We start from the raw sequence: 15,748 nt of genomic DNA on the forward strand, positions 1-15,748 counted from the left end.
TAAAGCGAGAAAATTATTCTTGTATTATTTTCAAAGTTTTCATTAAAGTTCTTTTTCCATAGCTGAAAACACCTAAAATAAAGACCTAACATAAATGACAAAGGTTTTAATATTCTATATTCTTATGCTTTTTATAATACTTTTTACCTTTGTTCTTCCCTAGTTCTGGCAATACTGATACAATACAATTTAACCCAAAGTACCACACAATTTTAAAGAAGATTTCATAGAGTTTTAAGAAATCGTTAATTTAAATCATATTGGCCTCATTATTCATATGAATTTGTGTTGTGTGCATTTTTTCTGTGATGTACGTTTGACAGAAAAAATGGAGCTACCGTATAAAATTAAAAACTAGTAGCAGCCTATTTGTATGAACATGACGAAATTGGCAGGTGTGGGTGGTGATCTGTTTGTGTGTGTTTTTATTCAATTTAACTTTATGTGTTTGTAATATGTTACATATTACGAGCCATATACGTTATAGCTTTGTGAACTCCATAGAAACTTTAATTATGCAAATCTCACACTACTTTGTATCTCCAATACTCTTAAAAAGAGGGACGACGTTTTGGCTTATCGTATTAATATATAGATAGTGCTAATATTAAATTACTATATTGAATAAATTGATCCAAGCTTCATAAATAATCATAAGTTATTTTAGTAACAATTTATTTCATGCTAAAAAAGATACATTTATAAACATTTTAAACTATTTATCTTATCAGTATTAGGCTAGAATTACAGTATGCTATATTGGTTTATATAAAATATCATAAAAATCGATACTGTAGTGGTGTATATTTTATATATTGTGATTGTTATTTTAGGGACCGGATAGAACTGTTTATAGACGAAAATAAAGCCCTAATGAAAAGAATGTATGGTGAATTCGATATGCCCGAGTACGAACCTGCCAACTATGGACCCGGAAATAAGAGGAAACGGTCTGTTAAACCTGGCGTACCCGACGTTCATTTCGATCCAGGTCCGGATATCGAAAACAGTTCCGAGCAAACGTCCAAGAAGCGATTTATTCGACAAAACTTCAAAAATATGAACTTTAGCAACAATAAGAGCAACGATAGCGGAAGGTAATATTGATTATAAAAGACGCATTGATAATTAATTATACATTATCGTCGATTTTAGGATAGATGCATGCGAGAGTAAATTAGAAATTGTGACTCCGTATTGGGCATCGAATTCAGCGGGAAAAATTCGTGCCATTGTCAATACACAACATTTCGAACAAGCAATTCATCAAGAAGTTTGCGCGTAAGTATGATTATGACCAACCATACTTTTCCTCGCGCCATTCACTTGTTGACAGGGGGAGGGGGGTTATTAGGGTTTTTTATTATTTTTTACAACGATCTAGCAAATTAACTCTAATAGGCTAATTGTTTTTATCGTAATTTGCAACGGTTTAAAATTACAAATGACTTATTCGACACCTTGGGCTATGTCACTGTTATTCTAAATCTACACTGAGTTTTACTTATAACTTCACTGAAAAGATCAAGCTCAAGTGGATTTATTTTCCTTCATCTTTGATATCTTCTGACTAAGCCATGATTCTATAGGAGCTGGAGAACCTCCACATAGATGTGCTAATGGAGCCTCTGTTTATGTCTTTGGGCATAATCCTTGATAAAGTTATCGACAGTTTCTACCTTTAGGTTCTTCTATAAATTATCGTTACGAATGCACCATGGAGCATTAACAATACCTTAGAGTATCTGGTTGGTATCTTTGTTTTGGAACCTCATAATTGAATACCATAAGTCCACATTAATACATATTGGTAAAGCTAAAGCTTATTATATACTGATGGGGTTGACTATCTACCCAATAACCGTTACATTTTTTTGCTTCACCTTGAATGTTTCACATTTTTAACGTGTGGTTTCCAACTGTGTTTGACATCAAGGGTTATGCCAAGACGTTTGGCAGAATTTCCATACGGGACTAATTTTCCGGCCCATTTTCTCTCACCTGCATTGTATTTTGGCAACAGCTGTTACTTCTTGGTAAATTCAGTGTTGTTGTATCCAATAGCTAGGATTACAATGACATCTGCAAATGCAACAGCAACATCTTTGTTGAGTGTAGGCAAGTTCCGACTGTGTGGTCCTAATACACCTCTCTATGGCAGACCTGCTTGTATTTTCTTCAAGTCAGAGTAGGCATCTTATTCTTTCTTTGATTCTGAAGTATCGGTCAGTTATATATGATTAAAATTTTTGAATCTTGGTCAGGAATAAGCATTTTAATATTATGCTATAAATCTTTATGTCAAATTTTATCGGAAGCTTGAATAACATTTAAAAATAATGCAGTATAAACTTTATTATCTTCTAGTGGTTTTTTATGACAGGAGAAGGTGATATCTTAAAAGAAAAATTCGGTACTCCAAAAATCCTGGATTTTTAATATCGATATTTTAATTTCCAACCTAAATTAATTTGGAAACTCTCATTTACAACTAACGAGACTTAAAATTATATCGAATATCTACCAAAAATTTAAGTATATTTTCGATGTCCCTATTTTACCCATTTAAATAATTAAACTTCTAGCACATAACGATTATTTTAATTCACTTTGGATTTTTGTTAAGAAATTCTTGTATATCGATATAGAAGAAATCTATATTCAAAAAATTATTTCAAACAATTATTTTTATTATATCCAACCATACAGACCACAATGTGCTGTAAGATATTTTTGAAATACCTTAGTTTTTATGAACTTAAACAACATTAATCAGTGCAATAAATGCTATTGTTAATGTATCTGTCTACAAATATACAAAAATATTTTGTTAATATAAATTTAAGGTACAAAATGCCGCTGTAACAATAGTTACTAATATATACTAATTACTAATATTTATATATATATATATATATATATATATATATATATATATATATATATATATATTGTTGTTTAGAGATTGTTTCTTAGAAAAATCGGCGTATCGTGAAACTAATTCTGTATATAATGTGAAAATAGAGAATGCCCTTTTTTCTTGGGAGTTACCTATAGTGTATAGCATTTTTTTATTGAAAACTCATGGATTAACAGAGGTTTACAGAGGTTGGTTTTTTTAAGCTACCATTAAACTTGATAAAATATGAAAAGAGGCTTTAATAAAAATTCTCACTATTTAAACCATTCAAAATATGATTTGTTTTCTCCACTCTCCTATGGTAATGGAGTTGAGGGTATTTATTATCATATATTTAACAATCAGAATTGTAAATATTGTTTTGAGGCAAAAGTAACTGTTTTCTTCATATTTTCAGATCAAGTTCATTATAAAGAATTTAAACACAAATAAATGTTATATAAGTATGGGGAAAAGTATATATCCTTCTAAATACTCATATGTTTAGTAATTCTAATTCAATAAAGCACGTTAACAGCTCACAGATTATTCAGAACAGATAATACCTTGCAGCGCTTTGAAAATGGAGTTCGTGAACAATGAAAAATTGAATGTACGAGTTGGTTTTCTTAACCCTTATTGAAAAGTGTAGCAGGTATGACTCGGAGTAGTTTCACAAAAGGTTGAAAACCCCGCACTGATATTAAGGAAGGTGATACAAACAATAAAATGTAAGATTAATTTTAACTTTCCTTTATCCACCACAATTTCTCAACAGAGAAAAGGTGCAAAGCTTGTGTAAAATTAATTTAAAATCTTAAAAGGGCTTAAAATAATTTTTTCCAACCAATTATTTACGCTTTATATCAACTAATTTTAGAAATTTCTCAATATTTAATTAATTATCTTATCTATATTATTATTGTGTTAATCCTCTAGGAAGATTGGATATTCCATATTATGCTAGTATTAGAAGCTAGTCATTTTTAAACAAAGTGTAATACCAAAAATATTTGTAAAATGCTAATACTTAATCAAAAACATTTACTGTCATTATTAGCTACCATAAAGGATAACATTTTTAAATATTACTGATTACATTATATTTTTAATATTTCGTATATTTCAAGTTATACAATAGAAAAATAGAAAAGTAAAGATGAACTTAATAATTGACTTACTAACAACGTTGTTATATATGACACATATGATAATGATTTCTTTCTCTAATATCTTTTAAACATTTTCTTATAAATTTTAATGTCATGAAATAAGAGAGAATAACTTATTTAATGGACAAATATAACAAAGTGACGTGAAAATTATAAAATGGAGGTTGGTACAAAATTTGAAGTACGTCTGTTTTATACAATTTGGGATAATGAAGAATAAATAAAGGTCTTCTAAAATTTAACTAAAAAAATTTAAATAAACTACACGCAATTGACTGTAAGTAATAGTTTAATAATTTAGTATTTGTTTTAATTAAATCTGATAAAATGATATGTCAATAAAGTAGTTTTAAGCATTAGTTCTTCCGAAGGGATCTCTAGTCTTCGATAGACAAAAATAAATTTCATTTGTTCCTACAATACAAGTAGGTGATTAGTACAAATTAGTACATATTAGTTCAATAAATATATTTTTGCGGCAGTCGGATGGAAGAATTTCAATAAGGTAACAAATGATGGTGGCTGAATTATGCATTTGTAATTAATATAATTGCACGTAGTACTTGGCAGGTTTACAGTGACGAATAAAAACTACTAAATTAAAAAGTGGTTTTAAAAGTAAATTAGAAATTTTATTGATTTAAACCCTTTTCGTACTTGTAAAGTAGCATTCAATATTTTTGTTCCAAAACTTTCCATGAAATGTTTAGTGTTATATTCAATATATATTCAGTATGTTTTGTTTTGAACAGATATATACGTGTGGTTTGATATTTAAAACAAAATATATTACGAACGGTTGAGCAACATTGCCTATAGACCTTTATAGACGTTTTTACCTATTTGCATTATGTATTATTTATTATTCAGAAAATTGATTAATAATATCTAAATAATTATTATCTCACGGCCCAAATCTATTCAGAGATAGATATTTAATGCCATAATGATTCCAAAAGCAAGAAAAATATCTATCTAACAGAAAGAAGTCGAAACGCGTTTGATTATTTATGAAACCCTGAATCACAAGAAAATTTTATGAAGTATAATATTTTTTAACAACAATTTGGCAAACTTCCGTCAAATTTCTTATATTTAACAAAAGAAGACGCCTCTAGTCAATTAACGTAAAATTGTCTGATTAAATTTATCGAGCTTTTATCAGTATTTGAAATTTACTCATTATATCAATTTCTTTAACTAACACTTCAAAATTAGAAAAAACCCCAAACTTACATCCTATAGACTGAAATCGTTTTACTACATTTCATCTGACATTCTAGATGAAATATTATAAAAAGTGATGATTAAAATAAAACGTATTTTCCAAACCCAAACGGCCTTTAAGAGTTGTAAAACAATTAAAAAGAAATATCATACATAATACATTTAAACAACTATATATTAATTAATTCTTTTTAATAATTCTAGAAAATCATCAACCAAGAGGTGTTCAGGAGACTGTGGATGCGAACAAAAATATAAATGGCACCGACTATTAGCGTACGATCCAGACAATGACTGCAGGGGTATTTTCATGGATTGGTTCCTATTTCCATCATGTTGCGTCTGCAGATGTAATCCTTGATAAAACGAAAACTACAACTAAATCTAAACAATATCCTGTAAAAATTTGTAAATACCTTTACAATGCATTAAATTGTAATTGACTATTTCATTACTATTTCATTTCATTTATATTTTCTTGTTACTCTGCATTCCAAAATGAAAATTGTATAATTATAAGATGTGATTTATATTTAATACAATTTTTCTTTCATTCATGTTATTTTTAAATCATCAATTTATCATCGTAGATAGGATATTAACAAAATAAACATGTGAGAAGAGTTAGAAAACAATTTTATGTTCAAGAGTTTTGCATCTTTTACCAAAGATTTTCGTCAGTGATATTTTGAAATAAAAAAATATCTCGATATGTCAACATTTCTACATTTAATATTAAATCAGAATTAATTTATTAAAAATAAATAATGCCCAGCTGCTTATTCTATAAGCAGTCTGTTCTAATAATTAAAGATCTTTATTGAGTAACTAGATGTAAAACAATATGCAGAGCAAATTACATAATTTCAATTAAATTATTGATGCATTACTATTGAACGTAGACGTATTTTTCAGCCAAATGAAATCATGAAATTGATTAGATAATTTCTCGTCTTGATAACAAAAATCACTAGGGTTGTAATATTTATTAATCTGTAGATGTTTATCGTGTAGTTTGTAAAGTTTTGTGCCAAAACTCATTCTAACACCTCATTTTATTCATTTCATATTCTTCTCTCATATTATATGGACACGGCAACGATTATTACTTTTAAATTTCATTCACTTCGTAGATTTAGAAAGTTTGCACTTGAAAGCTAAATAAAAGACACATTTTACACTTCATTTACTTTATTTTATTTTAGATATCTATGTCTATTTTATATATAAAAAGTGGAAACAAGTCAGTCATTTTGGAACAAATGTTAAGATTATTTAATGTCTATTTCAATTAGAATTAGTAATTGTATAATTCGACCAATGTTAACTAGCAATTGTTCCAAAATGATTGTTTTTAAATTGCATTTTTAGTTACCATAGTAACTTGAGTTACCGAAAAACAATAATTCTATGTTAGATAGATAGAGTATAAAAATGAAACAGCTGCCATTTTGATATATTTTACAATAAATTATTATTAATATAGAAGTTGCTTTTATTTGAGTTTACACACCCTTAAATTTAGTCATAACTAATTATCTTGGCAATGTTTACCTAGTGTTTAAAAAGCAAAAACATAGAATCTGTAGTCAATGTTTAAACTATAACAACAATCATCAACAACAATATTAATATAAGTCATTGTAAAAATGTGTTGAACTTAGCTGAACTAGCTACCTGGCGGTATTTAATTAAAGCAACAACCCCTTGCTACTTCAGCTTCGACAATTTTTGTTTATTATACTCTTAACAATTGATAATTAAGTTGAGTAATTTGATTGGGGTGGTATTAGGTTCAAATTACTGTAGTACAATTATTGTCATCTAATATCTTCATAGTATCAGTTGTATTTGGCGGATATGCTGGCCATGGTTTTCCTGGAGGTATAATTTGACCGAAGTGACCACCTCCTAATGTTCCGGCAAACGATGGTCTCTGTGGGTTATATTCTAACGGCGATTTAGCAGATGTGGTTGTGGATGGTTCTACGATTTTAGTACTGCTTTCTGATTCATCTATTCTCTCTGCTATGTCAGTTGTATTTGGCGGATATGCTGGCCATGGTTTTCCTGGAGGTATAATTTGACCGAAGTGACCACCTCCTGATGTTCCGGCAAACGATGGTCTCTGTGGGTTATATTCTAACGGCGATTTAGTAGATGTTGTTGTGGATGGTTCTACGATTTTAGTACTGCTTTCTGATTCATCTATTCTCTCTACTATGTCAGTTGTATTTGGCGGATATGCTGGCCATGGTTTTCCTGGAGGTATAATATGACCGAAGTGACCACCTCCTGATGTTCCGGCAAACGATGGTCTCTGTGGGTTATATTCTAACGGCGATTTAGTAGATGTTGTTGTGGATGATTCTACAATTTGAGTACTGCTTTCTATTTCATCTATTCTCTCTACTATGTCAGTTGTATTTGGCGGATATGCTGGCCATGGTTTTCCTGGAGGTATAATTTGACCGAAGTGACCACCTCCTGATATTCCGGCAAACGATGGTCTCTGTGGGTTATATTCTAACGGCGATTTAGTAGTTGTTGTTGTTGTGGATGATTCTTCGATTTGAGTACTGCTTTCTATTTCATCTATTCTCTCTACTATGTCAGTCGTATTTGGCGGATATGCTGGCCATGGTTTTCCTGGAGGTATAATTTGACCGAAGTGACCACCTCCTGATATTCCGGCAAACGATGGTCTCTGTGGGTTATATTCTAACGGTGATTTAGCAGATGTGGTTGTGGATGGTTCTACAATTTTAGTACTGCTTTCTGATTCATCTATTCTCTCAACTATGTCAGTCGTATTTGGCGGATATGCTGGCCATGGTTTTCCTGGAGGTATAATTTGACCGAAGTGACCACCTCCTGATGTTCCGGCAAACGATGGTCTCTGTGGGTTATATTCTAACGGCGATTTAGCAGATGTGGTTGTGGGTGGTTCTACGATTTTAGTACTGCTTTCTGATTCATCTATTCTCTCTACTATGTCAGTCGTATTTGGCGGATATGCTGGCCATGGTTTTCCTGGAGGTATAATTTGACCGAAGTGACCACCTCCTGATATTCCGGCAAACGATGGTCTCTGTGGGTTATATTCTAACGGTGATTTAGCAGATGTGGTTGTGGATGGTTCTACGATTTTAGTACTGCTTTCTGATTCATCTATTCTCTCTACTATGTCAGTCGTATTTGGCGGATATGCTGGCCATGGTTTTCCTGGAGGTATAATTTGACCGAAGTGACCACCTCCTGATGTTCCGGCAAACGATGGTCTCTGTGGGTTATATTCTAACGGCGATTTAGTAGATGTTGTTGTGGATGGTTCTACGATTTTAGTACTGCTTTCTGATTCATCTATTCTCTCTACTATGTCAGTCGTATTTGGCGGATATGCTGGCCATGGTTTTCCTGGAGGTATAATTTGACCGAAGTGACCACCTCCTGATATTCCGGCAAACGATGGTCTCTGTGGGTTATATTCTAACGGCGATTTAGTAGATGTTGTTGTGGATGGTTCTACGATTTTAGTACTGCTTTCTGAATCATCTATTCTCTCTACTATGTCAGTTGTATTTGGCGGATATGCTGGCCATGGTTTTCCTGGAGGTATAATTTGACCGAAGTGACCACCTCCTGATATTCCGGCAAACGATGGTCTCTGTGGGTTATATTCTAACGGCGATTTAGTAGATGTTGTTGTGGATGATTCTGCGATTTGAGTACTGCTTTCTATTTCATCTATTCTCTCTACGATGTCAGTTGTATTTGGCGGATATGCTGGCCATGGTTTTCCTGGGGGTATAATTTGACCGAAGTGACCACCTCCTAATATTCCGGCAAACGATGGTCTCTGTGGGTTATATTCTAACGGCGATTTAGTAGATGTTATTGTGGACGATTCTGCAATTTGAGTACTGCTTTCTATTTCATCTATTCTCTCTACTATGTCAGTTGTATTTGGCGGATATGCTGGCCATGGTTTTCCTGGAGGTATAATTTGACCGAAGTGACCACCTCCTGATATTCCGGCAAACGATGGTCTCTGTAGATTATATTCTAACGGCGATTTAGTAGATGTTGTTGTGGATGATTCTGCGATTTGAGTACTGCTTTCTATTTCATCTATTCTCTCTACGATGTCAGTTGTATTTGGCGCATATGCTGGCCATGGTTTTCCTGGAGGTATAATTTGACCGAAGTGACCACCTCCTGATGTTCCGGCAAACGATGGTCTCTGTGGGTTATATTCTAACGGTGATTTAGTAGATGTTGTTGTGGATGATTCTATAAGTTGAGTACTGCTTTCTATTTCATCTATTCTCTCTACTATGTCAGTCGTATTTGGCGGATATGCTGGCCATGGTTTCCCTGGAGGTATAATTTGACCGAAGTGACCACCTCCTGATGTTCCGGCAAACGATGGTCTTTGTGGGTTATATTCTAACGGTGATTTAGTAGATGTTGTTGTGGATGATTCTATAAGTTGAGTACTGCTTTCTATTTCATCTATTCTCTCTACTATGTCAGTCGTATTTGGCGGATATGCTGGCCATGGTTTCCCTGGAGGTATAATTTGACCGAAGTGACCACCTCCTGATGTTCCGGCAAACGATGGTCTCTGTGGGTTATATTCTAACGGCGATTTAGTAGATGTTGTTGTGGATGATTCTGCGATTTGAGTACTGCTTTCTATTTCATCTATTCTCCCTACTATGTCAGTTGTATTTGGCGGATATGCTGGCCATGGTTTTCCTGGAGGTATAATTTGACCGAAGTGACCACCTCCTGATATTCCGGCAAACGATGGTCTCTGTGGGTTATATTCTAACGGCGATTTAGTAGATGTTGTTGTGGATGATTCTGCGATTTGAGTACTGCTTTCTATTTCATCTATTCTCTCTACTATGTCAGTTATATTTGGCGGATATGCTGGCCATGGTTTTCCTGGAGGTATAATTTGACCGAAGTGACCACCTCCTGATATTCCGGCAAACGATGGTCTCTGTGGGTTATATTCTAACGGTGATTTAGTAGATGTTGTTGTGGATGATTCTGCGATTTGAGTACTGCTTTCTATTTCATCTATTCTCTCTACGATGTCAGTTGTATTTGGCGGATATGCTGGCCATGGTTTTCCTGGAGGTATAATTTGACCGAAGTGACCACCTCCTGATATTCCGGCAAACGATGGTCTCTGTGGGTTACATTCTAACGGCGATTTAGTAGATGTTGTTGTGGATGATTCTGCGATTTGAGTACTGCTTTCTATTTCATCTATTCTCTCTACTATGTCAGTTGTATTTGGCGGATATGCTGGCCATGGTTTTCCTGGAGGTATAATTTGACCGAAGTGACCACCTCCTGATGTTCCGGCAAACGATGGTCTCTGTGGGTTATATTCTAACGGCGATTTAGTAGATGTTGTTGTGGATGATTCTGCGATTTGAGTACTGCTTTCTATTTCATCCATTCTCTCTACTATGTCAGTTGTATTTGGCGGATATGCTGGCCATGGTTTTCCTGGAGGTATAATTTGACCGAAGTGACCACCTCCTGATATTCCGGCAAACGATGGTCTCTGTGGGTTATATACTAACGGCGATTTAGTAGATGTTGTTGTGGATGATTCTGCGATTTGAGTACTGCTTTCTATTTCATCTATTCTCTCTACGATGTCAGTTGTATTTGGCGCATATGCTGGCCATGGTTTTCCTGGAGGTATAATTTGACCGAAGTGACCACCTCCTAATATTCCGGCAAACGATGGTCTCTGTGGGTTATATTCTAACGGCGATTTAGTAGATGTTGTTGTGGACGATTCTGCAATTTGAGTACTGCTTTCTATTTCATCTATTCTCTCTACTATGTCAGTTGTATTTGGCGGATATGCTGGCCATGGTTTTCCTGGAGGTATAATTTGACCGAAGTGACCACCTCCTGATATTCCGGCAAACGATGGTCTCTGTGGATTATATTCTAACGGCGATTTAGTAGATGTTGTTGTGGATGATTCTGCGATTTGAGTACTGCTTTCTATTTCATCTATTCTCTCTACGATGTCAGTTGTATTTGGCCGATATGCTGGCCATGGTTTTCCTGGAGGTATAATTTGACCGAAGTGACCACCTCCTGATGTTCCGGCAAACGATGGTCTCTGTGGGTTATATTCTAACGGTGATTTAGTAGATGTTGTTGTGGATGATTCTATAAGTTGAGTACTGCTTTCTATTTCATCTATTCTCTCTACTATGTCAGTCGTATTTGGCGGATATGCTGGCCATGGTTTCCCTGGAGGTATAATTTGACCGAAGTGACCACCTCCTGATATTCCGGCAAACGATGGTCTCTGTGGCTTATACTCTAAGGGCGATTTAGTAGTTGCTTTTGTCGATGGTTCTACGATTTTAGTACTGCTTTCTATTTCATCTATTCTCTCTACGATGTCAGTTGTATTTGGCCGATATGCTGGCCATGGTTTTCCTGGAGGTATAATTTGACCGAAGTGACCACCTCCTGATGTTCCGGCAAACGATGGTCTCTGTGGGTTATATTCTAACGGTGATTTAGTAGATGTTGTTGTGGATGATTCTATAAGTTGAGTACTGCTTTCTATTTCATCTATTCTCTCTACTATGTCAGTCGTATTTGGCGGATATGCTGGCCATGGTTTTCCTGGAGGTATAATTTGACCGAAGTGACCACCTCCTGATGTTCCGGCAAACGATGGTCTCTGTGGGTTATACTCTAACGGCGATTTAGTAGTTGCTGTTGTCGATGGTTCTACGATTTTAGTACTGCTTTCTATTTCATCTATTCTCTCTACTATGTCAGTCGTATTTGGCGGATATGCTGGCCATGGTTTTCCTGGAGGTATAATTTGACCGAAGTGACCACCTCCTGATGTTCCGGCAAACGATGGTCTCTGTGGGTTATACTCTAACGGCGATTTAGTAGTTGCTGTTGTTGTGGATGATTCTTCGATTTGAGTACTGCTTTCTATTTCATCTATTCTCTCTACTATGTCAGTCGTATTTGGCGGATATGCTGGCCATGGTTTTCCTGGAGGTATAATTTGACCGAAGTGACCACCTCCTGATGTTCCGGCAAACGATGGTCTCTGTGGGTTATACTCTAACGGCGATTTAGTAGTTGTTGTTGTGGATGATTCTTCGATTTGAGTACTGCTTTCTATTTCATCTATTCTCTCTACTATGTCAGTCCTATTTGGCGGATATGCTGGCCATGGTTTTCCTGGAGGTACAATTTGACCGAAGTGACCACCTCCTGATGCTCCGGCAAACGATGGTCTCTGTGGGTTATACTCTAACGGCGATTTAGTAGTTACTGTTGTCGATGGTTCTACGATTTTAGTACTGCTTTCTGTTTCATCTATTCTCTCTACTATGTCAGTTGTATTTGGCGGATATGCTGGCCATGGTTTTCCTGGCGGTATAATTTGACCGAAGTGACCACCTCCTGATGTTCCGGCAAACGATGGTCTCTGTGGGTTATATTCTAACGGCGATTTAGTAGATGCGGTTGTGGATTGTTCTACGATTTTAGTACTGTTCTCTATTTCATCTATTCTCTCTACTATGTCAGTCGTATTTGATGGATATGCTGGCCATGGTTTTTCTGGTGGAATTATTTGGTCGAAGCGACCACCTCCTGATATTCCGGCAAAGGAAGTTCTTTGTGGGTTAAGTTGTATAATTGGTAGAATTGCTGTTCTAGTGGACGGTAATACGACAGGAATATGGCGACTGTGGCCGACGGAGTATACCGAAAATGGCTTTTCTGTTAATATTGACCTCTTGACGGGACTACCTTCTGGTGTATCTACAAAGGATGGCGTTAATATTAGGGTCTTAATCGGGTACCCGGAAATAGTTTTGAGAGACAAGTCTACTGCGGTGTGGGTATTGTTATGGATATAAGTAGTTTCTTGTTCTCTTCTTTCTTCAAACTCAATTTTTCTTTTGTCAACTGCTGTTGTGTTCGTTATGCGTTTTATTTCATGTATATTTTTGGCTTCAAAAAATCTCTTAAGATAGTCAGCGGATTTGTATTGTGGTTTTGTTATACGTCTTTTTTCGATTAAATCTAAAAATTGAAGAATGCTGTAATAACTATAATTAAAATAATATAATTATAAATAAATAAATATATATATATATATATATATATATATATATATATATATATATATATATATATATATATATATTATCGATTAACAAAGCAAACTTCATGTTCTCAAATATTTTTGAAATGTTAATTTGCATTTAGCTAAGGGTTCTATATCTGCGAGAATTTCTGGATGATTAAATAATATTTTCAATTCTTTTTGGCAACGGAGATTTTTTGTGAAATGGATTCTAAATAACTGGAAGAATTTATAATGTGGTGGGATAATGTCAGGGCAATACTGTGGATGAGTTAAATTTTCGTTTTTCAAAGTATTCTGCGATATTTACGGTATTATGAAACCCCTTTTTGCATTTTGAGATTTAGAGAAATTTTTTTTAATTAATTAGAAGTAACATTATTTCTTCTTGATAATGCTATATTGTCGCCCTGTAATTTCATTCTGGGAATTAAGAAATCATATTTTGTTCACCTTTAAGCGATAAGACTTTTAATAACAATACATGTATTATCTTTATTGGTTTGCAATACTATTAATTTAATGTATTTTCTCATTATGTTTTATTAGATAATAGTGTAAAATAATTATTTAATCTAATTATGGAGAGGCAGTAAAGTTAAAATAAATTAATTAATATTACCCTACAGTCGATCCAACAAAATTTTAGTAAAATGCTCATACAACTTGAAACCAACACAACTTGATTTAACCAGTTTTAAAATTTTATCATTCATCAATAATATAATTACCTAAGAGAAAATACCAAGAATTTCAGATTTATAATGGCTACACTATTTATCATTATTATATTGTTGATTAATTTATAAATTTATTTTAACAAGATTAGATAAATATAATAAAAAAGCATGATATCAACCTAATTGTGTAACCTACAGTATGAGTGTATAATTTGCTGTTAATCCTCCGTATATCAATTAAAGGAATGACGTACTGCATAATAATGTTGCTGTAATTACACGGTACGTGTTTACATTGCCGCGGAGCACAACGACAACATTTACCTTTTGTTATCTACATCAAAATTATATATATATATATATATATATATATATATATATATATATATATATATATATATAGGCGGTATAGTAATGAAAAAATTACCTGTTATTGGACTGGCACATTGACAGCAATTAAAAATAATACACAGCGAAATAAACAGCAAGCAATTGAAAAACATTTCGTGGAAAAGCCAATGAAGCTAACTGTTAAAAGTCGCTTTTAGCGATGGTCACTGCCGAAGACTGAGGCAGTCAATGCTTCCCATGGAATTTTTAAACTGGTTTACTACTTGGCGCCGGGATAAGTATAAACACCTAGGGTAAACAAATATACTGGGTGAATAGCGGTGTCGTTGTTTCTTTATATTAGTTATTTCTATATATTCTGTATATCTAATATGGTATTGTGCATTTTCTAAAAGATATTTTATAAAAGAAAGATGTTCTTTTAAAAATATTTTTAATACCAGGATGACTTTTGCAGTAAAAGCAATATTTTAAATTAGACTTACTTATTAATCGACTTCAAAGAAGGAAGAGATTCTATGTTTGACAGTATCTATTTTTCAATGTATGTTCGCCGATATTTCCGTCAACTCTCCACCGATTTTAAAAATTCTTTTTTATTCAAACAGGTGCACTTGCGAGGTGGTCCCATTGAAACCAAGTTAGGATCTCTTGGGGAAGGGGGGAAATCGATGGGAAACCTCGAATTTCAAGGACATATACAATGATTTCACATATTTTTTAACTATAATCAGATATTGGTGTATAATTCTATTGCTGAACTGATGTGATAAAAAATTGAAAGTAGGTTAATGTTAAAATCAGTAAAATTGGTTTCTAAGCACGAAAAATATCATATGAGCCGTCGTAGAAGCATCATACGCAAATCTCTCTATGGTGTAAAGGTTAGTACGTTGAGCTCATACGCAGAGGTCGTGGATTCGACTCCTAACGATAGCAACTTTTTTGTTCTAGCTTGATTGAAACATTTGTTAAAGCACCTAGACTAGGTAGTGTATCCCAAGGCCTGAAACATTCCTGACTATCAATCATTGATTCTTTATTCCTATTTTACCTTATACGGGCTGTACTTTTACTTGGGCTATCAATTGTAATACTTAATAAAATAACTGCATTTACATTTTGTAAATGTTGCGTTTGTTAACGTTCATGATCGTAGCACTTTCTCTTAGTAACAAACTTGTTCTGATATTTTGTTAATAAAGAGCTCTCATTAGATTGGGTGTTTCTTGTCTTTTCTCTG

General features: G+C 33.8%; 2 protein-coding genes across 2 annotated transcripts in view; one reads left to right on the forward strand and one right to left on the reverse strand.

Moving 5' to 3' along the window:
* Window positions 1–6,786, forward strand: part of spz3 (Spaetzle domain-containing protein 3) — a 192,822-nt gene extending 186,036 nt beyond the window's left edge. Inside the window, exons 4-6 of the mRNA XM_076393867.1 lie at window positions 834–1,097; window positions 1,156–1,281; window positions 5,503–6,786. Of these exons, the coding sequence (XP_076249982.1) occupies window positions 834–1,097; window positions 1,156–1,281; window positions 5,503–5,659 (547 nt within the window). The 3' untranslated portion in view covers window positions 5,660–6,786. The remainder of the gene's footprint in view (window positions 1–833; window positions 1,098–1,155; window positions 1,282–5,502) is intronic.
* An 887-nt stretch (window positions 6,787–7,673) lies between these two features.
* LOC143189774 (uncharacterized) lies at window positions 7,674–14,793 on the reverse strand. The gene is made up of 4 exons (XM_076393865.1): window positions 14,582–14,793; window positions 9,490–13,410; window positions 8,263–9,297; window positions 7,674–8,069 (listed from the first exon to the last, which is right to left on the reverse strand). The coding sequence occupies exons 1-4, from the start codon at window positions 14,655–14,657 to the stop codon at window positions 8,056–8,058; spliced, it is 5,046 nt and encodes a 1,681-aa protein (XP_076249980.1). The 5' UTR covers window positions 14,658–14,793; the 3' UTR covers window positions 7,674–8,055.
* Window positions 14,794–15,748: the final 955 nt, after the last annotated feature.

Source organism: Rhynchophorus ferrugineus, unplaced genomic scaffold, assembly GCF_030347505.1.
Source record: "Rhynchophorus ferrugineus isolate W39M unplaced genomic scaffold, kcgeb_rfMv2 rfM1, whole genome shotgun sequence".
In the NCBI taxonomy this organism is placed as follows: domain Eukaryota; kingdom Metazoa; phylum Arthropoda; class Insecta; order Coleoptera; family Curculionidae; genus Rhynchophorus; species Rhynchophorus ferrugineus.

Bases quoted from the DNA above. Each gene is read 5' to 3' on its own strand.
- LOC143189774 (XM_076393865.1), bottom strand. From the start codon at position 14,657: ATGTTTTTCAATTGCTTGCTGTTTATTTCGCTGTGTATTATTTTTAAT. The intron at 13,411-14,581 runs GTAATTTTTTCA...TTCAATTTTTAG, and splicing joins ATGTGCCAGTCCAATAACAG to ATTTAATCGAAAAAAGACGT. The intron at 9,298-9,489 runs CTCCAGGAAAAC...GTCAAATTATAC, and splicing joins TCACTTCGGTCAAATTATAC to CTCCAGGAAAACCATGGCCA.